The 21,745-nt window shown below is 50.9% G+C and overlaps 1 protein-coding gene across 3 annotated transcripts in view; it reads left to right on the top strand.

The window, feature by feature from the left end:
• Window positions 1-21,490, top strand: part of SPRED2 (sprouty related EVH1 domain containing 2) — a 114,639-nt gene extending 93,149 nt beyond the window's left edge. For all 3 annotated transcript variants that reach the window (XM_038551454.1, XM_038551456.1, XM_038551455.1), the window contains 3 exons: window positions 908-972; window positions 15,271-15,420; window positions 18,187-21,490. In XM_038551454.1, coding sequence (XP_038407382.1) covers window positions 908-972; window positions 15,271-15,420; window positions 18,187-18,852 — 881 coding nt within the window. In that variant the 3' untranslated portion in view covers window positions 18,853-21,490. The remainder of the gene's footprint in view (window positions 1-907; window positions 973-15,270; window positions 15,421-18,186) is intronic.
• Window positions 21,491-21,745: the final 255 nt, after the last annotated feature.

The raw sequence follows: 21,745 nt of genomic DNA, 5'->3' as shown, positions 1-21,745 counted from the left end.
TTTCTGAGCAATACTTCTAATTCCAGTTGTATGGAATAGCAGAATATTTTCCAGATGCACGTTTTGAAAGACCTAACCAAGAAAAGGAGATAGAGAAGAAATTTCCTTTTTGGTATACCTATCACTTGGGCAGGTTTTAATATGTTTTTCCTTTTGGCTACTAACAGTGTCCGTTAAGCTGGTCCACACGGTATTGGGTACTGTTAGGGGAAGAGAGAGAAGTTATATGGATCTGCATACCGGAGTGAAGAAGGAGATGGACAAGTAAATACCCTAAATGCCCAGATCATTCCATGATAGAATAAATGGCGTTTTCTGGCATGAGCCCAGATTTCCAGCCTGCAGAAACAGGAAACTCACCGATGCCCCAACATTGTGAGAGAGAACCTCTTTGTGTGGGTGTCAGCTCAGAAGGCATCTCCCACCATCTGGGTTTTTGAGTCCAGTGTCGAATTCCAGAGCAAGAGTCGTAACCGTCCAGTCAACCCTTCTTGTTGGTAGAAGAAAAGACCAGAAAGCTAAGTCCAGGCGACAGGGAGACTGTGGCGGGTCCCAGCTGGGGGCCACTGTGCTTCGGAGCAGCGGGCTGGCTCCCCTGCCCACTCGAGGTGCCTCTCTGGGTGCTTCTTTGCCAGTGGCCCCTGCAGAAGTTTGAGGGATTAACTGAGAGCTACAGTCGGCAGGTGTGATTTCCGGGGCATCCTAGCTAGAGTCTGTTAAAGAAGAGTGAATGAAAAACGTTTAATTCCCAGGTCATGTGTGTCTACTGATGTTCGCATTCAAAAGGAATGGAGTGTGGTTTCATTAAAATACGTTTTTTCTTTTTAAATGATTGGCTTTGACTTATCCTCGGAAATGCATTCTACTGTATTTTTTCTTTTCTTTTCTTTTTTTTTGATCTTTTTAGGTTCAACCACATCATCTTCCACCATCCATAACGAAGCTGAGCTTGGTGATGATGACGTTTTTACAGTAAGTTCCCTTTGTCCTTTGCTTCCGGATTAGTTGGTGAATAGTCAGAGAGGGGTTTTGTTAAAGGGTGTGAGAGACACTTTGGAGTTCAGCATTTGCTGTTGCCGTTGGGATGCCAACAGGGGAGATCTCTGTCTTGTCCCGATCTTTGCTCTGCTAGCCGAGCCCATGTTGCCGTGGTCCCATTAGCCACATGGCACAGCAGCATCTGCTCTCCCTCATCTGTCCATGGTCTTCCCTACTGTGCAAGACACTTCAAATCAAGGCAAACTGCAGGACACCTGGTCACCCAACTCAGTCTTCTGTTTAAACAACCCCCTCCCTGGCATCTGAGGGGAAAGCCCAGAATAGCCTTTCTGATGAGTAATTAAATGTCCAAAAAGAACAGCCTGAAGGCTGAGTTGAGGTTAGGCCCAGGTATGCTAAGGCAGGAAAAGGCTTGGATGTTTTGACACAGCTTGAGTTAATGGGATATGACTGGAAACCAAATGACTCCTCAGCTTGCTTCTTCATTGAAGTCTTATGCTTCTAGAAGTTAATTAACAAATAGTTCATTGCACGCCCGCAGTGTGCTTGGTGCGGCGAGGAAGCTGTAGGGCAACATTTTCCAACTCTTCTCCTTGACCCACTAGTAAGAAATATTTACATTATAGCCCAGGACACACACACGTAGACACCTGAAACCAGATCATACTTCCGTGTTCTGCGTTCTCATTTTTTTTTCCTCTTCCATTTCACTTACTTCCACTTTCTATTATGAGTCTTTTAAAGCACCGCAGGAAAATTCAAAGAACAACTCGGTGAACACCTAGATTCAGCGGTGGAAATATTTTCTCCCATTTGCTCTCCCTGTGCATGTGTGTACTTACCCATGCACACGCACGTGGTTTCGGTTTTTGTTTTTCGTTCTCGTTTTTGCAGATCCACTTGAAAACGAGTTCAACCTCAGTGCTTTAATTCTTTTAATACTTCTGCATGCATCTCCTAGAAATAAGGCGTTCTCTTATGAAGCACGACGTCATGACTGTAACCTAGGAAAGTTAATAGGAATTTTATATCATCTAAGAATTCCCCACTAGTTCTTCACTTACCCCAAGTATCTTTCATAAGCTGTTTTTATTTCGTATTTTTAAATATTGGCCTCAGCCCTTTGAAGGTGTTTCCCAGTGCACTCATCATGGAACCAGGAATTTGAAAAATGCGACTTTGGGAATATAGAGGCGTGTAACCTGTGCCTCGAGCCCTCGTGGAGCTAGCAGGATGGTCTGCACAGAGCGGAGAGTGACCCACGGGAGGCTGGGGGAAGGGCCCCGGTGCAAGGCCCAGGGTGCTCCACCGGGAGGGCCCGAGAAGGCCTCTAGGACGGAGGCCGACCCGGACCTGGGGGGAGGCATTTGAACCGAGCTCGGGAAGGGGCCTCCTCGCTGGCAGGGGACACGGTGGCGAGCTGCCCGAGGGCCGCGGAGCCCAGCCTGGCGCGAACAGCGCGGGCGTGGGGGCGTCAGGCGCCGAGCTCCCGCGTTCCCATTGAGCGGCTGGCGCGAGGCGGCCGAGCAGGCTTCCTCCAGCGCCCCGCAGATCCCCTCAGCAGTTGGCATGTTGCTTACATCTGTTCCTTTGTCACGTTTTTCGAGAGACAAACAACAGCAGGCGGGTTAAAAGGTGGCTTCCTGTGCTCCAGAGCAGAGCTGTCCCTCGCAGCTGCTTCCCAGCTACCTGCCAGGAGTGATTTATAGAGGCGCGGGCGGGAGGGAGAGGGTGATGGAGGCCGGGACCCTCCGGGTCCAGGTCCAGGTCCGGAGCGAGTGTGCGGAGCCCCTGGTGCCAGGCACCCGCGGGCCCCCAGGAGCCGCGCTTAATTGCCTCCCGGTGGACCTTGAAGTCTGTTTGCCTTTGTAGCATCTGTTGACAAACAAGGACCTATTAATAATAGCACCTCCCACCCCCAAGCAGGCCTGGCCTAGGCCTTTGACTGTGAGGACGGGGAGGACGGGAGGGTCACCTGATGTGAGGTGTCCGAGCCCCCCAGGGAGCGCCCCCACGGACTCCTGCACCGTCCACGGCTTCCCGAAGCTTCTTGTCATCTAAAACTTCTTGATGGGACAGATACTGAGAACTTGGGGCTCATGCAGTACGGATAGAGTATAAACAGCGAGAAGACCTTCTGAACAACACGATGGACCAGGATTATGAGGGTTTTCTGGGAGAACAGTGTGTGTAAGGTTGAAACTTGAGGAATGGTGGTGGAGGGGTCTGTCTTTGCCCCGAGCGCCAGGGGGTTCCGTCTGCTTCAGGGGATTCCTTGGGGCAGGAAGGAGCACAGGACGTTGCAGACAGTGTGTTGATGCGTGTTCTACGGTGGGAAGCAGTGGAGGAAGAGACACCCCAACTCCCCCTGGAGCTGTTGGGCGCTCACCGAGCGCGGGCTGTCCCTGCTCACACTTTCCCAGCCCTCCTGCTGACCCCCCAAACCAGCTTGTCCTCCTGACTCCTCAGGATTGTGAAACCAGGCTGTGATTCCTCAGAGGAACATCAGTGCCCTGCTTGGTGTGTGGATGAGCGCGCGCGCACACGTAGCCACCTGCCGTCGCCCCCGCCGTGTCCCCGTGCCTGTCCGTTCTGTCCGATGCCACCAGCCTGCTCTGTGTCCACGTGCTTCCTGCCAGAGCCACCAGCAGAGGCTCCCGATGAGTGGCCGTTCTGATTTTCTGAGTTTGGGCTGTTGATTTATTCTTGCGTCCTAATAGTTCTCCCTCCCGTCAGTTACAGTTGTTTGGTCTCCTTTAAAATTCCAAAGCACTCAGATGGCGATTCCTGTCCTGCCACTTGAAAGCCTGCCCTTTTTCTGTTTTTAAATTTTTTATTTGCTGAATGACTGAATCGTTATCTAATTAGAAGCAGGATATTCACCACTATAGTCTCAGCAATCCTATAAAGCTTTGGTCTAAAAGTTCTCTATAAACAGGTGATCTGAACCTCAGATACAGTGTGTAACAGTCAGAGGTTTACGTATTGTATTCATTTGCCTTTTTTTTTTTTAAGATGTTATTTATTTATTCATGAGAGTCACAGAGAGAGAGAGGGAGGCAGAGGGAGACGCAGGCTACATGCAGGGAGCCCAATGCGGGACTCGATCCCGGGACTCTAGGATCACACCCTGAGCCGAGGGCAGATGCTCAGCTGCTGAGCCACTCAGGCGTCCCTGTTCATTTGCCTTATTGTTATCCTGGGAGGCCCTGCAAAGTTGGGTGATTTTTCAGGGATTCTTGGTAGCTTTGTGTCCTGTTTTTCTAGCTGTGTTTTCTGCTGTGTCTACAAAGAGGAGCTGAACAATTAGCATTGTCAGTCCCTTGAAGCTTTTGACTGCTCCTGAGGCTTCTTGCCCTTCCGTTGACTCTTTCCCCCTTGCAACACGGTCTCACCCCGGGCCCTCTGCTCATGGGGACCTCAGTCATAGTGACTGGCAGAGGTGAACACAAATACATACGTGGCAAGGGTGTGCCTGGCATTATGTATGCAGGTATCAGGTCTCAGCCATTTGGTAAAATTTGGAAGATGAGTAATGCAAAAAATATAAAACAACAACAACAGGTTAGCATTCTGTTTAACAGTATTTTTTGGCATTGCTAAGGGTTGGCATACTCTTGTTGGTGCCTCTGACCGACAGCTTCTAGTTTCTTTCATTTCAGGGCTGGGGAGACGGAATGGAGAGACCCTCAAGTCTGTTCCCGCTCTTGTGCTTTTGTCCTGCAGAAAAGACATGTGCTTTGGCGTATCTCGCGGAGGAGGCCCGTTGTCGGCCTGAGATAGGAACACTTTAGCTCCCTGGATAGGCTGAGCTGCTTTGGTCCCCAGCTTAGGACTCCCTTCCTCCCAGCTTCCCACAGTTGAGGACTCCGAGGCCAGAGGATTTGAAATGTACAAGAAAAGGGGTTTGGGGTGGGGGGGGAGAGGAGAAGTAGAAACAATGGACTGTATAGAACCGCTCTGTGTTTTATGGCCATTTAATGAAGAATTTTCCCAAATCCTGTTTCGTAGGGTTGGGTCCATAAAACCCAGTGGTTTATTTATTGCTGCCAGAGTCTAAGATTATTTTTTAATTGTTACTAGCATCTTCATAGATAGACAAGGATAATTTTAATGCGATCTGGGGAGAACGCAGCTGTAGTGTATATGGACACATACTTCTAGAGCAGGCTAATCTAGAATCTGCAGTCAAGTGTTGTCCCTGCTTCAGCTGTCATTGTGCTGAGTGGCTGGATTCTGGCTCTAAAGCTGGAGGATTAGGGAAATATTTGCTTTATAGACAGATACTTGGGGGTGTATAAAATAGCTAAGTCTTCATCTTCCATAATAAGAAGTCCTGAAATAATAACTAACTCTGCAAATCAGGAAAAAATCCTATATAACGAACCACACAGCATTAAAAACAGTGGAGGGGCACCTGGGTGGCTCAGTCGGTTAAGAGTCTGACGCTTGATTTTGGCTCAGGTCATGGTCTCCGGGTCAAGAGATCGAGCCCCGCCAGTAGCTCTCCGCTCTGCAGGGAATCTGCTTGAGATACTTTCCCTCTCCCTCTACCCCTTCTGTTCTCTCTCTCTCTCAAATAAATAGATACATCTTTAAAAGAAAACAAAAACTTGGAGAGAAGCATGAGAAGAAGGAGCCACAAGGATTTGAATTGGAAGTGTGTTTTTCTCTGGTGCACAAGCAGAGATAGGGAGGGGCAAAACTACTATTAGTGATATTAAATGATAAACGTGTATTGATTCAAAAAAAAAAAAAAGAATGCCAGGGTTTTCTCAGCACGGGGGCCAGGAGGTCAAGGGAGAAAGTAGAATCGAGAAGTTCCAGCGATCCTCGTTACCCCTTGTCAAGGGTTTAAAGACCTAAAGAGATGCAGCAGCCCTTGAGGTACTCTTCGCTCTGCTTTCTCTGCCTGGTGCTGGGAAGCAGTATGTCCACCGTGCAAATAATTAGCTGGAAATGTTTGGCTTGCGGGCAGGCGAGGTTAGCGGTAGACATGCCAACTCCTTAGAATTACAGGTCTCAGAATTGGAAGGGATTTGGAGTTCCTATCACATGAGCCAGCCTGCTTCCTTCGGGCAGATGAAATAGGCTTCGCCTCATTTTACGGCCTGGGCCGTGGAAGCAGCTCAGAGTCCACCGGGTGACTTGCCGAGGACCCCGCGGCCAGCTCATGGCACAGGAGCCGTGCACGCCACCCCCCAGCCTTTCCAGCTCACCACTGCTATTTTGCTCTTCCTCTGCTGAACAATTATATTTATGATATTTCAGCTGTTCTATTTTTTAGACAACAGCCAAATACAGGCGTTATATTTTAGGGTTCTCTTGGACCCAAATTGGAAAGGGGAGAAAAAAAAGAGGATAAATATATGAGCGGTGCCCTGTGTGGCCCATTCATGTGACAGACTTGGAGCCCAGCGGTCCCCCAAAATAGCACCTCAAAGCTTGACCATAGGAAAGCCTACCGTATGTAAGGTCTCGATTTTGTTTTTTCCCCTGCCTTCTAGGTTTTTACTACCACCACCCGAGTATTGTTTCTGGATTCGGGCAGCCCTTCTCAGTTGCAATTCCTAATTAAGCCTTGTGCCTCAAGGCATCCGTCCTATGTAATGAGATCACTTCTCTCCCGTATACCTAGAATGGTACTAACCTGTGTTCCATCCTTTGCAGAATTGGGAAGAATAACCCGCGTCACTGTGCGTGGGTCTAACATCTCTCCTAGAAGCCGGTTGAAGAAGGCTGGTATTTGGATTACGTTTGGCATTTCATCATACTTTAGGCAGGCAGCCCTCCTTCACATAGGAAAAAAGTCATGGCTTTTACAACATCGTCCGCTTCCAGCCATGTTTTGCCTAGACTGGAAAACTTGGTCCTTCCTCATGCCCTATGCCTGAACCCTTGACATCCTGTTTACTACAAGCTGCATTTTATTACTTTCTGGCTATTCAGAGCAGTTGTCCCTAATGACATCCCAGGCGCCTCCCATCCACCCCAGGTGTTTTATAAACCATGGCTAGAGCAAACGTTTGAAACCAAAGTACTAAGAAGCAATTTGTTTTATTGTCCTAGATGGGCTTTTGAGTATTCGCAAGTTGTGCTTGCTTTCATTCTTCTTGGGTTTTTTAAAAGATTTTATTTATTTATTTATGAGAGAGAGAGAAAGAGAGAGGCAGAGATACAGGCAGAGGGAGAAGCAGGCTCCATGCAGAGAGCCCGACGTGACTCGATCCCAGGACCCTGAGATCACGCCCTGGGCATGAAGGCAGGCACTAAACCGCTGAGTCATCCTGGCGTCCCTCATTCTTGATTTTAGTAGGAAAAAAAAATGAATTCATTGTGTTTTGTAATTATTAAGTTTTCAGTTACAGAAGCAGAAGATTGCAGCATGCTGTGTTTCCTTTTTCTTAAAGTTTTTTCCCAACTAATCCATCCTGACATTAAAACTGAAGGTAAACCTACCGATTTGGTAGTAAGTGGGGTTCGTTTACTGATTTTCTGCAAAGTGGTGTGTGACCCCTGAGTGTGTGGAGTTTGGTAGCTAAGGAGAGGCCTTTATTCCAGACTTGGTTCTGCGAGTAGTTAACTGTGAGTCACTGATCCTTTGGACTTAAACCCTTTAAAAGGTGGGGAGGCCCGGGTGGTTCAGTGGTTTAGCACCTGCCTTTGGCCCAGGGCGTGGTCCTGGAGACCCGGGATCGAGTCCCACGTAGGGCTCCCTGCATGGAGCCTGCTTCTCCCTCTGCCTGTGTCTCTGCCTCTCTCTCTCTCTATGTCTGCCATGAATAAGTAAAATCTTCAAGAAAATAAAAAAAACAAAAACCCTTCTAAAGGTGAATGTATTTCCTTTGAGCCTCTATTTGCTGGCCCAGGGGAGGGGAAGGCAAGGCACTGCGGTGTGGAGCTACCCCTGGCACCTTGCCCTGCACTTCCCACATACGTGACTGTACTTGGTCCTCGCAGCCACCCTGTGAGGGACATACTGACACTTCCGTTTCTGCAGATAAAATCACCAAGGCTCAGTGTGACTCAGTTCCATACTCTGCCCACCCAGAATGCAAACTTCACATCTGCTTGTCGCCTTTCAGAGAATTTTAAGAAAAGGAAGTGTTTGTTCACTAAGTTTCAATAAATTGTTCTTACTAGATACACCAGATCCCCTACTTGCAGAGCAGCTTCCTGAACGATGGCCTCTTCAACTAGCGCCTCGGCTCAAAACTACTTCAGCTTCGGCGGAGGCCCGAGGTCCCCCTTGGCCCGGCTTGGAAGCCTCAGTCTCATTGTAGATGACCAGTTGCTCAGAGCTGTTTCCTGTTGCCTCCGCCTCTGGAGTCCAGGGATTGGGCTGAGTAGGATGGCGGAGAGGCGACATAAAAGAGAAAGTAGGTTGAAAACGTAGGCTACTGCTACGGAGTTCAGCTAGTGAAACTGGTCTCTGGTGGTTTAGTAAGAAAAGCAAAAATGTTTTGGGAGGGGCCGCCATAGGCTTTGTGGTCGACACCAGGAAGCAGGTCCCGTAACTGCTACTGGCTGAGACCCAGCACTGCGCAGGGTGGCTGGAAGGTCTCCGAAAGATGGGTGGGAGCTGCTTTATCTTCTAAATGACAGTAACTATCAAGCTCACATTGCCTAGGAAGGGGAGGATCTTTTTTTATTCAACGCCTGATACCTAGGTGGCTAAATTAAAGCAATTACTATGTCTAGGGCTCAGACAAAAGCTTGGCAATGCTCTCCACTCAGGAAGCCCAAAGGCACTTGGTAGCCCTCCCACTTGCGTCTTTCTTCATTTATATGCATCGCATCTCGTCTCTTTAGGCCGTGGCTAGCAGGATACTGCTCTTTCCGTTTGACTCCTTCATACAGAGCTCATACCTGTTCAGGGTTCCCTGAAGCCCCGCATCCCTGCTACCAGCCCCTCAGCCCTTCCAGCGAAGCCAAGCTGTGGGTGTGTGTATCAGAGTCCTTTCCTTTCACAGTAAAATTTCACCTAACTTCAGAATTTAGAGACATAAAGACTATTATTTTCAATGAGTGGGAATTTTGTTTTGTTTCTTCACAATGAAAGAATGCCCACTTTATCCTCTGGGTCCCAGAGAGGAGAATGTCCTCGAGTCTGAGGACAGAGTCCTGTCTTTCCCCCGCTCCTGCAGCTGCTTCTTAGACCTACACTGCCTGCCTGCTGGGGCCACGCAAGAGCCCGTGTCTGGCTGATTTCTTGCCTTTTTAGAAGAGGACACCTGGAACCTCTGTAGGCCCTTAGGGCAGGTGAGCTAGTGTTGCTACCTGTTCCCAAAGACGTGCTGACAAAATGGGTGACAACGCCCTGTTTAGTGAAGGAAAAAGGGTTGGCCATAGGTCTGTGGGTCTAGCAGGTGCTGAGGGGAAAGGCGTGCTTTACTGAAGAGTTGGAAACAACAGCTCATTAAGCCACCTGAACCAGAAGCCTTCTGAGGCGCTCAACTGTGCAGTTTACTGTCTTCTGAGAAGCAGAAAGTGTCCAGAGTCTCGTGTCATTGCTCTCGTTGCCCGGCCCGAGGTTGGGAGGCATGGTATACTTTATATTTAGTGCATGTACATACTTTTTAAAAAAGAGAGAGAGAGAGAAGCCCTTGCAATGGAAAGAAGGTCGAATATTGCGTTGGTTGCATCAGCTGTTGAGCTCTATTTTGGTGGCGGATTGCAGTACAAATAATACAAATTGTGGTCATAACTACTAGGTAGCGCCCTTTAAAAATGTAAAATAGCAGCAGCATCTGCAGATAAGACAAGAATTATACTTGATCAATCTGAAGGAAGTCTGTGGCCTTCAGATCAGTGAAGTGCAACAGTCTTGGTCAAACCCCTGGGACCTCTGATGTTCTTAAGAGGAGGGGAGGCCGGGGGAGGGGGAACGCCTGGGTGGCTCAGCGGTTGAGCATCTGCCTTTGGCTCTGGGCGTCATCCTGGGCTTCCGGGATCAAGTCCTCCATTGGGCTCCCTGCATGGAGCCTGCTTCTCCCTCTGCCTGTGTCTCTGCTTCTCTGTGTCTCTCATGAATAAATAAATAAAATATTTTTTATTATTTTTTTTAAGATTTTATTTATTCATAGACACACAGAGAGAGAGGCATGCAGGGAGCCCGATGTGGGACTCGATCCCGGATCTCCCGGATCACACCCCAGGCTGCAGGCAGCGCCAAACCACTGCGCCACCGGGGCTGCCCAATAAAATATTTTTTTAAAAAATAATAAAAGGGAAGGATTCCATAAAGATTTAAAGATTTAATTTATTTATTCATGAGAGACACAGAGGAGCAGGCTCCATGCAGGAAGCCTGATGTGTGGGACTCGATCCTGGCACTCTAGGATCACGCCCTATGCCGAAGGCAGATGTGCTCAACCACTGAGCCACCCAGGCGTCCCCCTTCCCCCTTATTTTACACGTGAGGAAACTGAGGCCCTGGGAAATCCAACAGCTTGTCCGAGACATATGGCCTATAACCTGGCTTGGAGTCCGTTCTCTTTCTACCCTGCAGTTTGTGCAGAACCTGGCTGTAGGGTTTCTGGGAGAGGTGGTCTGGCTCCTTCAGCATTTCTTAACTTCAGTTTTCAGTTTTCTTTGTCTTGTTTAAAACACGTTGGCCTCTTAACCTCCTGACACTGTTGCTCCTTGTGTCCTGTGTTTTCTTCTTCCTCGCGTGTGTTCCTAGGGACACGGGGATGAAGGGACTGTCCTTATTTGTCTTCCTGAAGGATGGGGTTCATCCCATTTGTCTCCATCCCCAAGACGGAGAAGGAAATTGCCAGTTGCCAACCTCCTCACAGTCACAGATAGATGGAATAGGACACACACTCCAAGTGTCCTTGAAAGAACAGCCCTGGGCATGTCTTTTCCCTAAGCAGCGTTTTCTTTTCCTTTTTTCTTCTTTTCCTGCTGCTTTTCTTTTGGAAAAAACAAAGATTCAGTAGGAAAACCCAAGGGGAGCTGAAGGGATGCACATAGCCTTGAAAACACTTGTTTCACTTTGAAATGCATCATCTGACCCACCCTGAATGCCCCCAAAAGCCCTTGGTCAACAGCCAGGATTCCATCCCAGGATGGTAATTTAAGCAAACTGCCTCCTCAGCTGCTCTGGCTTTTTGGTTCTCTCCCTCCTTCCTTCTCTGAGCTTCCCTTGGGTCAAAGAGGTTGGCCTCCCAGATGAAGGAGGCCCATTCCGGGACCTTGGGCATGTGAACAGATGCATGTGCTTCTAAGAACTCCCAGGGAAACCCAAGGAAAGGGAAGACTAGCCAAGGTTCCAAGAGTAAGAAATCCTGTCTTGTAAAAATACGCCTGTGCAGTAGGAGGGAGCCAGCCACGGGTTTACGGGAGACCTGGATCTTCTCCTTCCCCCATTCGTTCCGGTTTCCACCCACTCCAGGCAGCCTCGGCTCAGTGTCCTTTGCACTTCGGGTTTTGATGGACTGTCCGATACTGTAACCCTAAAGTCAGTTATTCGGAAGAAGTCTGCGTCAACTTTTGAAGCTCTGGTATTTTTCTCTCATTCGTTGTTAAATTCTGGGGAATTAAAAGAAATAGCTGAATTCTCAAAATAAGTACTGTTTATGCCTGCAGGGTCTGGCCATGGGAAGCTTGCTCTTTTTGAGGAATTTTATTAGATGTTCACTGGGCAACTTGAACCCTTTTTTCTCTTCCTCTGAGCCTTGCTCTGGGTTGTCCAGGCGTCTAGAATGGAAGCCACTTAGCCTTGCCCCTGGCCCGTCACCTTGTGTGTCTGAGCCCACAAAGCACCCAGTCCCTAAAACCCCAAAACCTTCCAGGGAAGGAATGAGTGTCACAGGCAGAGTAGATTGGATCAGGCCCCTTGTCTCTCTTTCCTTGATTTTAAGGTAGGCAGGACCCCTCTTATATGCCCTGACTCTTGCTCCGAGACCCTCCCTGTGTTCCTTTTCTCCGCTCCTATTCCATCTAGGTTCTTCCTTGTCAAAGTCTTGCCTCAGCTTTCCACCCTAGTAGAGAGCTTTAACACCAGGCCACACAAAGCTTCTTACCTTGAACTAGATCACACAACTTTTAATTAGAGGATGACTCACATCCAGTCTTCCTGAGCCAAGACCTTGTTACTTAGCATTAGATTATTCCATTGCATTTTGTTGTTCAGCACCTCATATTAGGTCACAAACTGCTCAGTTGGGTGTCTTTTGAATAATGGGCCTGGGCATTGAGTCAGAGTCCAACCCAGAGGCAAGATTTTTCGGAGGCTACGTTTTGCACGTGGCGATGGCCATGCTCGCTGGGTCATGTTACCCAAGGGCTCCCATGAGGCAGCAGCACCTGTCCCCGTGTGGGGGGAAACCTCAGTCTGCAGCTTCTACCTCTGTTCTTCTTGAGCTCAAACCCTCAAAAGAGGCAACCCCTGGAAAGAGCAAGGTGAGCTTAAAAGCAGCCAGAGCCTGGTAGAGTCGAAGGTGGAGCTGCCAGATTGGTAGGTTGGTAGGTGTCATGGGCTGGTGTGCACAAACAACCGACGTTCCAGGAATCCGATGGAGTGTGTTTGTGTGTAGCTCATGGGGGGCTGCTTTTCTCCAGTGTGTGTGTGGCAATTCCAAGCGGAGTTATAGCTCGGAGAATCGGGTCTGAAGTACACGTGGATGGGGCGTCTGGCTGGCTTAGTAGGTAGAGCATGTGACTCCTCTCACGATCATGAGTTTGAGCCCCGCGTTGGGCATAGAGATTACTTAATTTAAAAAAAAGAAAAGAAAAGGTACATGTGAAGAAGAGGATCTCCCCCCTTGTTCGTTGGAGGTGCCCTCCTAGCACATTGCTTTGGTTTGTAGGTCACACTCACTGTGTGGCAAGGTCTAGCTAATGGTGTAGATGTGGAATAAGCGCCGGCCTTAATGGAGCCTGTCCCACATGCCCTCCTTGCCAGAGTCCGTGCTCACCCACCGCCGTCCAGGCATGGTCTTCAGCGCTGCCTGCAGAAGGCGGTGAGCAGTGGGCACGCCTCAGAGCTCTCCGTCCTCCTTGCATCCCCATAAAGATTCACCATCAGATGAGGAGAGACTCAGAGGCGCTGCTCGGTCTCTCGTTCCCTGATGGCTTCCAGGAAGCTTTGCACTTGACTGTGCGGTGGGAAGAGGCTGTTCGAGGTTGGGGAGGTAGGTGGAGTGCATTAGGGGTGGCATTGCTGGTTGGCTGATGAGCGCTAGGGAAACCCGGGTGTGCCTCCTTTCTACACATCGTGAACCTGGACAAAGGTCACAGAAAACAGGGTGGGGGAGTGAACAGATGATTAACACAGGAGGCGAGCGGAGGTGCACAGTACCGTGTGTGCTCAGTAGGCTAGCTTCTAACCCGAGAGAGGATGGCCACGCGGGGCGCAGCTTCAGAATTTAGCCCTTGAGATTTGAATCACGCTGAAGGGCCTGTGCCTACTCACCGGGAAGTGTTTATTGAGATCTTTAGGAACCTTTGTATGATGAGACATCATCCCCTTAGCTCCTGGGTTTGCCTAAAGCAGGCTCTTTACTTGGAGACATTGTACCCCTGAACCTCAGCAAAAGCCCTCTGCGAGCAGGCATGGGAAAGGGCTGGCGCGACCTCGAAGCAGCCGTGTGGGGATGGCCGTCCCTCGCGGGCCGTGGAGATCAGGGGTGGCCGCCTGGCCTGGGTCGACAGGTCCCAGTGTGCTGTCCCGCCGGCGACGTGGACACAGTACCCCCTGCGCCTGTGCTCCCCGGGCCCCGCTCGCCGTGTGCACCTGTACAGTCCGGGACAGTTAAGAGCTCTTTGCCTTATTGTTCCGTGTGCTCTACGACCACCTGCGTATTAAGAGGGGGGGCAGTCAGTACCCCCGAAGACGTGAGGCAAGAGCGGAGAGAGCTGAACAACAGGACGGAGTTTAGGAAAAAGTAAAAATTCTTGTTACTGGGATTCAAGGAAGAATTCTTCCCTGAGTTCTGACCTAGAAGGACCCTTCGAACTTAACTTCAGAGATAAAGACAGCATCTTTTCTGATCTCAGTGAAAAAAAATCTCTTATTGCGTCGGAGTGGACCATAAATCTCTATCTGAATTAGTCACTCTGGATTGAGAGATGAGAAACAGGTGTCAGCTCTGCATCACTTGGACCAAACAGGATGAGAGGGGGGAAAAAAAGAATCAGAAGGGTTGGGTCCCCAAAGAGGTGCTGCACATGTCCACCAAGTTTTAAAAATTAACAGTAGTTGCGTAATGGGAATACAGGTGTCTTTGTCCTAAATACTTGTCCCATTTTTCTAGGCATTACTTTAGAAGTTGGGGGTGAGGGTATAAAAATAACTTTCATTTGTCTGTTTTACCCTTGCCCCCAAAAAGATACAGGATGCTAACAAAATATATATATATAAATAAATAAATAAGCAAAGGAGACCACGGGAATATGAGGTTGAGAAGCAAGAGCTAGGAGTGCCTTAGTATTTGCCAGAAATAGGACCCCCCGGATACAAGGAAAACCTTTTCATTGACTTGGGGGGGGAGAAAAGGAACTGTGATCCTGAGAAGCCAAGGGAGGAAGGGGTTCTGATTCCTGGTTGTAAGGGTGGTGGCCACAGTCCATCCCAGTATCTGATCACCTTCCACAGACACTGTCCTTGAGCCTCCAGTCTGACCCATCGCTTCTAGCGGGAGAGCAGATCTGCACTTAACCACCAACAGGCAGGGACCGTCATTCCCGTGCGATCCATCCTCTCTCTCGCTCTCTTTTTCCAGCTCACAGTGACCCCCAAGGCTTGCCTTCAACCCAGAGATTACCAAATTTCTTCCTGGAAAGCCGATGCCCACGATACCCTTGAGATATCCTTATTTCTGAGACTTTCCCAGGCTGGGATTAGCTCCGCACAGGAACATTTGGGTTTGATTTTTGCCTCCCCTGCACTCACCAGAGTACCATGCACTCAGGGCTGCAGATGGGGTAACCGTTCCTGATCGAACTGGGACGCACCCGCAGGAGGCCCGGTGTAGTGAGCCCTCTCCCCGCAAAGCCCGGTGACTGCTCCCACATTTGAGAAAACAAACCCAACTTTCCAGGGTTGGGTGGCTGGCTTTCCCTGCCCTTTGAGCCAGCCACATCATGTTTAGACAATCTGGCCCCTTAGGGGTCCTTCTGCCTCCCACAGCCAAGATAAACTCCAGATTTCGGGAAGTCCAGCAAGACACCGCAAGTGTGGGTAGACGGCGTGTTAGGGTTTGCTATGTGGGTTTGGTTATTGTTTTTGTTTTAATTAACCCTTGGTTACCTCCCTCTACACAGACAGCTACAGACAGTTCTTCTAATTCCTCCCAGAAGAGGGAACAGCCTACTCGGACCATCTCCTCTCCCACATCCTGTGAGCACCGGAGGATTTATACCCTGGGCCACCTGCACGACTCCTACCCCACGGACCACTATCACCTCGAACAGGTGCGTGGCAGTCGGGCTCCTCTGAGGGTGCGGGGTGGATGCCTCCCGAGTCTGGACCGGCCCCGTCCCCGTCCCCTTCCCCGTGCCCCGGCGCTCAAGCCCAGGCAGCCTCCGTTTCTCGCATGGATGGTGGCGGCAGCCACTCCTCCTTACTTCCTCGTGTGTGTGCGTGTACACGCGTGCCAGACCCCGTGCTAATAAGCCTTTCATGTGCTCATCTCGTTGAATCCTCACGAATCACCCCACGGCAGGTCCTCGCCCTCCCCAGTGTACCGAGGAGAAGGCTAAGGGCTTAGAGTCCTCGACAGAACAAGTGACAGATGCAAGCGTGTGCTCACCCAGGGTGTCCTGCTGCCTCCCGAGCTTCTCTGTCCAAAGGGCTTCCTGGCTTTGTGTGAAAGCCCAGAGCCAGGATCAGGAGTAAGGAATGCCGTCCGCTTGGCTCAGGCACCCTGGCATTGCAGGCGGCAGGCCCAGGCTTGCTTGGGGAGACGTAGCTGGAGTCTGGAATTCAGTAATTCAACAAATATTTACCGAGTGGCCGTTCTGCAGAGCAGGTTCCCAATCTGTGGGACATGGACTGGTGCCCGTGGAGGGTGATGAGGCCACCAGTCTGCTTGGAAAAGAAAAAAAAGCAACATAGGGCAGTGAGGGGATTTTTTTGTTTTGTTTTTAATGTAAAGCTAGATTTACAGAACTTTTTTTTTTTTTTAAGATTTTTTAATTTATTTATGAGAGACACAGAACGAGAGAGAGAGGCAGAGTCCCAGGCAGAGGGAGAAGCAGGCTCCGTGCAGGGAGCCCGACGCGAGAGCCCGACCTGGGCTGCCCTAATGATTTTTTTTAACACTTCTGTAAATCTGGGCAGCCCAGGTGGCTCAGCGGTTTAGCACCGCCTTCAGCCCAGGGCCTGATCCTGGAGACCCGGGATCAAGTCCCACGTCGGGCTCCCCGCATGGAGCCTGCTTGTCCCTTTGCCTCTCTTTCTGTCTCTCTCATGAATAAATAAAAATCTTACTGTGTGCTTCCTAATATTTTGGCATAAAATGTTCTTTTTTTTTTTTTTTTTTTAAATGTTCTTTTTAAAAACCACATTACGGGAGCTATAGATGGGAATTAATTGACCTTAATTGACTCTCCTTACTTTGCAGAATAATTAGCAAAGCCTCTTCTGCTCCCAGGATTTGTTTTGATTGATTTAAGATTGTGGTTTTTCCAACGTCTGTGAAACGGTCTAGAATCTAATAGGAATCAGGCAGTGTGTGTGAGACGTGGCCCCTGCCCTCAAGGAGCGCACAGTGTGGTGGGAGTGATGGATAAATGTAATTACCACGCGGTAAATTCGGTGGCAGTATCCTAATGACGATAACGGCAGCAGGTGTTAGCCACACCCTGTGCCACAGGTTCTGGGTGCGCAGCGTGTATAGATTAGCCCTGTGCTTTTTGATCAAGAATCTGAGGCTTAGCGACTTACTAGGACATTCCAAAGTCTGAATTTTACTTCAGTGGGTTCATCCAGAGCTGTGTTCTCCCCACCCCTTAAAAAGCCTTCACACCCAAAGGACCTCAGGGGTATGAAATCTCACTCTGTCCCAACGAAGGTGCCTGGGACGGGCAGGCTTACCTGCGTCTCTCTGGTAACCGTGTGTTCAGCGCCTGCCCCCCTGGACAGGGCCTTGCCAGAAGCCACAGCAGGACTGGCTCCGAGATGACTCTGTCGCCTGCAGGAGGCGGCGGTGGGGGCCTCTGGGTCTGGCCTGCCTGGGCTCACGTTACAGCTTGCCCCTCACCATCTGTGAGATCCTGGCAGGATCCAAACCCCAGACAGCCTGCAGATCTGCACTCCTACCCTTCCTGCCTCTTCCCCACCAGATGACAAGATACCCCTGTATGGTAGCTCCTAGCATTTTTTTTTTTTTTTTTTTTTGCTTTTCTGAGCATGACCCACAGTGCAAAATGCATTCTGTACTGTGACCTGGTGTGCACATATCACACACACAGATACCCACATGTGCTCCCCTTACCACAGGCCGTGCACGCCAATATTTTTTGGTTCTACTGGGGGGAAAGCCCGTCTTTTTTTTTTTTTTTTTAATAAAGGTTATATCTATTTATTTTTTATTTAAAGATCTTATTTACTCATGAGAGAGAGAGGGGCAGAGACACAGGCAGGCTCCATGCCGGGACCCTGATGTGGGACTCAATCCCGGGACTCCAGGATCGCGCCCTGGGCTGAAGGCAGCACTAAACCGCTGAGCCACCCCAGGCTGCCCAAAAAAAACCATCTTAACAAAAGAACATGCTGTACAAAAGCAGGTCAAACTCCGCTAGGCTGTCAGAAATCCGGACCGTGCTCCCCGGCACCTTAGGCTTCCTAGGGAAGGCCTCCCAAGTTCCGCTTCTCCATCTGGTGTCTTCAGGTCTAAATATTCAAAGTACATTTTTTTCCCCACAGTCCGCACACTTGCCCACCTTAGAGGGTCATACCCTCAACAAAAGGGGGAAAAGAAATTTCGGGGCCCCGGGAATGGGTTGAGGATGACACCTTGAAATACCCCTATGACCTCGGGGATGTGCGGTAATGACAGGACAGGTGTGTCTGTTGGGTGTTTGGTTGGTTTTGGTCCCACTGCCACCTCCATTCCCCCCCAGGAATGGCTTTGTCGAGGCCAGGGGTACACAGGGTGGGGGGCTGTTTCCTCCTCGGCCTCCCTCCCCGCCCTGCGGCCGCTGTAACACCATGTGTGTTTGCTTGTCCCCGGGCAGCCGATGCCCAGGCCCTATCGCCAGGTGAGCTTCCCCGACGACGACGAGGAGATCGTGCGCATCAACCCCCGGGAGCGCACCTGGCTGACGGGCTACGAGGACTACCGGCACGCGCCCGTGCGTGGCAAGGCCCCGGAGCCCGCGGACGACACCGACTCCTACGTGCGCTTTGCCAAGGGCGAGGTCCCCAAGCACGACTACAACTACCCGTACGTGGACTCGTCGGACTTCGGCCTGGGAGACGACCCCAAGGGGCGTGGGGTTGGCGTGATCAAGACCCAGCCGGCCCGGGGCAAGTCGCGGCGGCGGAAGGAGGACGGGGAGCGCTCGCGCTGTGAGTACTGCAGGGACATGTTCGTCCACGAGGAGAACCGGAGGGGCCGCTGTCAGGACGCGCCTGACGCCGTGAGAACTTGCATCCGCCGGGTGAGCTGCATGTGGTGCGCGGACAGCATGCTCTACCACTGCATGTCGGACCCCGAGGGCGACTACACAGACCCCTGCTCGTGCGACACCAGCGACGAGAAGTTCTGCCTCCGGTGGATGGCTCTTATTGCCTTGTCCTTCCTGGCCCCCTGTATGTGCTGTTACCTGCCCCTCCGGGCCTGCTACCACTGCGGAGTGATGTGCAGGTGCTGCGGGGGGAAGCACAAAGCGGCCGTGTGACTCAGTTGCCCTCCTCCCCCCCCTTCCTCCCTGCTCCCCGGTACCAGCCTGGGGAGCCCCGCCTGGTGGACTCTGCACTTCCCCGGCCACCCCCACCCAGCCACCCACTGCATCGGCCACACACCCACACACACCCACCCACACACACGCAGTGTCCATGGAAAGGAGCCCCCGTGCACACACTCGTGTATTAGTGACAAGCCGTAATCACTTGGTCTCCTCCGTGCGTTCATGTCACGTCTTTCGTCCCCACCTCTGCTGGTGCACAGGCGCCTGCAGTGGGGACCGCCGCTTTGGGGTGCGTGCTGGTGGCGGGCTTTCCCCGGCGCACTCTCCTGGTTCGGCCTGCAGCGAGCTCAGGAGCCCCGCTTCTGGCGCCTGCGTGAGGTCAGGTTGATGAAACCCTGCCAGGAGCCTTCTGACCTGCAGTCAGGCGATGGCCGGGAGGCGAGCTGGCTGACAGACTTCTGCCACAAAACAAGATCGCTTTAACTTTTGTAAAGCCAAATTTCCCAAGTAAGCTGCAGTTTCTGTCTGCAGCCCATCGTCATTTTCTGTGCCCTCCCCGCCCACCCCCAAAATCCGTCTGTTATTATTTTACTGATGCAACACATTCACCCATAAAAATGACTAAGAATTGAGCCTTAACTTCAGATTTAACTTGTGTGAATCAGGATAATTCCCTAAACCGCATTGCATCTGCATCCTCATGGACCAGGGCTAGAAAAGGAGGATTTCGGGCTTCTCTGAGCCTCCCCGGTACCCCCCTAAGGTAGAACTTTTTAAAATTTTGTCTCCCCACCACTTCTGAAAACTTAGCAATATTAGAAGAAAACACTAACGAAGAAATTGTGCTCGTTGTTTTGCAAATGAAATAGTCACACACACACACACACACACACACACACACCTGTGTTCTCCAAAGAGTTTCAGCTGAGAAACACTACGGTTGTGGAAAATAAAATTAAAGGAGCTTCCTCCCACGCGCCCACTGGCGATTATCTGTAAAAAAAAAAAAAGCGGGGGGGGGGGGGAGGGTGGATTTTAAACGTCCTAAACCTGAAGAGTGGTGGGTTGCATTTTGTTCGTGGGTTTCCGATTTGTTTTCATTCGGGACTGAATTTCACGTCACCAAATTTTTTCATTTATACTTGGGGGGAAAAAAAAGGCCATATATAAAAACCCTTCCGATGCCTAAGTGTCTTTCTCCTGCATCTCCAATCCCAGACTGGCCAGTTCGGGCGCACAGATGGTAGGTCGGCAGTCTGGGTCCACCTGTCGCCTTGCCGTGTAGGAGGCTTCTCATTAGCTGGAAAAGAGTATTTTTCTAATATAGTGCAAGGAGTAGCCCAATCTCCTTGCTGCAGAAAAGAAGAAAAGTGAAGAGTGGTACGTAGCATAGTACAATCAGAACGTCGCGGGACCGTGGGGGCAGGCCCGGCCCGCCCGGCTGCGCTGCCGCCGTGACCTTCCCCGTGCTGACCGCCGGCCGAGGGCACGGCCTGCTCCGCGTCTCCGCTTCCCCCATCCCTCTCTGTTGCACACGGGACCGCAGTCTTCAAGGAAAGGGACTCTTTTCCAGTCGGCCAATCACCCCGGGAACGCGCCAGCCATGCTCACCCTCGTGCAGTGTTGTCGGCTCCCCGAGCACCCGTCACATTTCCTTGGCCGGATCGTCGGTGTAAATACCCCGTGTGCTCACGAGTTAGTCGGTAGACGCTTCCATTCGTCGGAGCGACCGGTTTGGGCCTCCAGCTCGGCAGAGGAGCCGCGAGGAGCCGCGAGCCGTCGGTCTGGTGATGGAGGAGACGAGGACGACTCCCAGCCTGGAGACCGCGCGGAAAACCCTCGGGCCCGCCAGACCCGCCAGACCCGGGGAGAGACCGGCCCCGCCCGGCCCCCGCCTGAGGCGCTCCCTCAGGGCATCTCTCAAGGTCTCTCCTCTACAAAGCACAACACTAATGTAGGTTTGTCCGACCTCAGTTCAAGTGCCCCTATTTATTTCACTAGGAACACACTTACCTGTCGCGCGGTTGTTATTTTGGGTTTTATTGGTGGTTTTTGTTGTCGGAGTCCCCGTTGAGTCACTCAGCCCTGTCCTTCCCACCCTCTGAAGAGTCCTGCTAGTGCACCTTCCTCCGCCCGCGCGGTTCGCTCTGTGAGGGCAGCAGGCAGCGAGCGGCTGAGGGCGCAAGGACAGCCATGGGGACAGCGATGTAAATACGTCTCTAATTGCCACACTGCAGCTGAACAGTGTGTAGTATTTTCCCAGTCAGCTTTGCCTACTGACGTCAATCATTTGAGAGAAATTATTCAGATTTTATTTTTGTATCTGTGGTAACAAAACATTAACCAAAAGGTTTGTTTGGAAGCTTCCCCCCACCCCCCCCACCCCCAGCTATTTGCTCACATTAACAAATTAAAGTGCCTGAAGCATAATTCATTCTTTACCTGTATACTAAAAACCCTGTTGTATTGATTTTTTTATAATAAGCCTTTTTACCTCTGTGTAAAAAATATATATACAAGTGTATGATGTACATTTTAGTTCTTAACTTTTTTTTATGGTTTCTAATATGTATGACCAACGTAGCCATTGCTTTAAGATGTACCATGTAAATACAGACACGTCCTATCAGCTCGTTGGCTCGGGTGTTTGTCCGGTGGGGCCCGGGGGGCGGTTGGGCCTCGGCGCTGGCCACGCTGGGAAGGGGCTTCCTTGGCGCGGGGCGCGGGGCGCGGGGCCGCTGGTCGGGCTTGGGGAGGCCCTTCCCGGCTGCGGTTATGTCATGTTCCCGGGGGAACTGCCGCTCCTCGGGCTCGGATGCCTCAAGCGAAAGGAATGCTGCTGTCACAGCCCGGGAACACCCCGTCGCCCGGGCCTGGCCTCCCC

The sequence above is a fragment of the Canis lupus genome, chromosome 10 (assembly GCF_011100685.1).
Source record: "Canis lupus familiaris isolate Mischka breed German Shepherd chromosome 10, alternate assembly UU_Cfam_GSD_1.0, whole genome shotgun sequence".
NCBI classification, from domain to species: domain Eukaryota; kingdom Metazoa; phylum Chordata; class Mammalia; order Carnivora; family Canidae; genus Canis; species Canis lupus.
The sequence above is the reverse complement of the archived record's forward strand: the minus strand, read 5'-3'. Positions and strand labels throughout refer to the sequence as shown.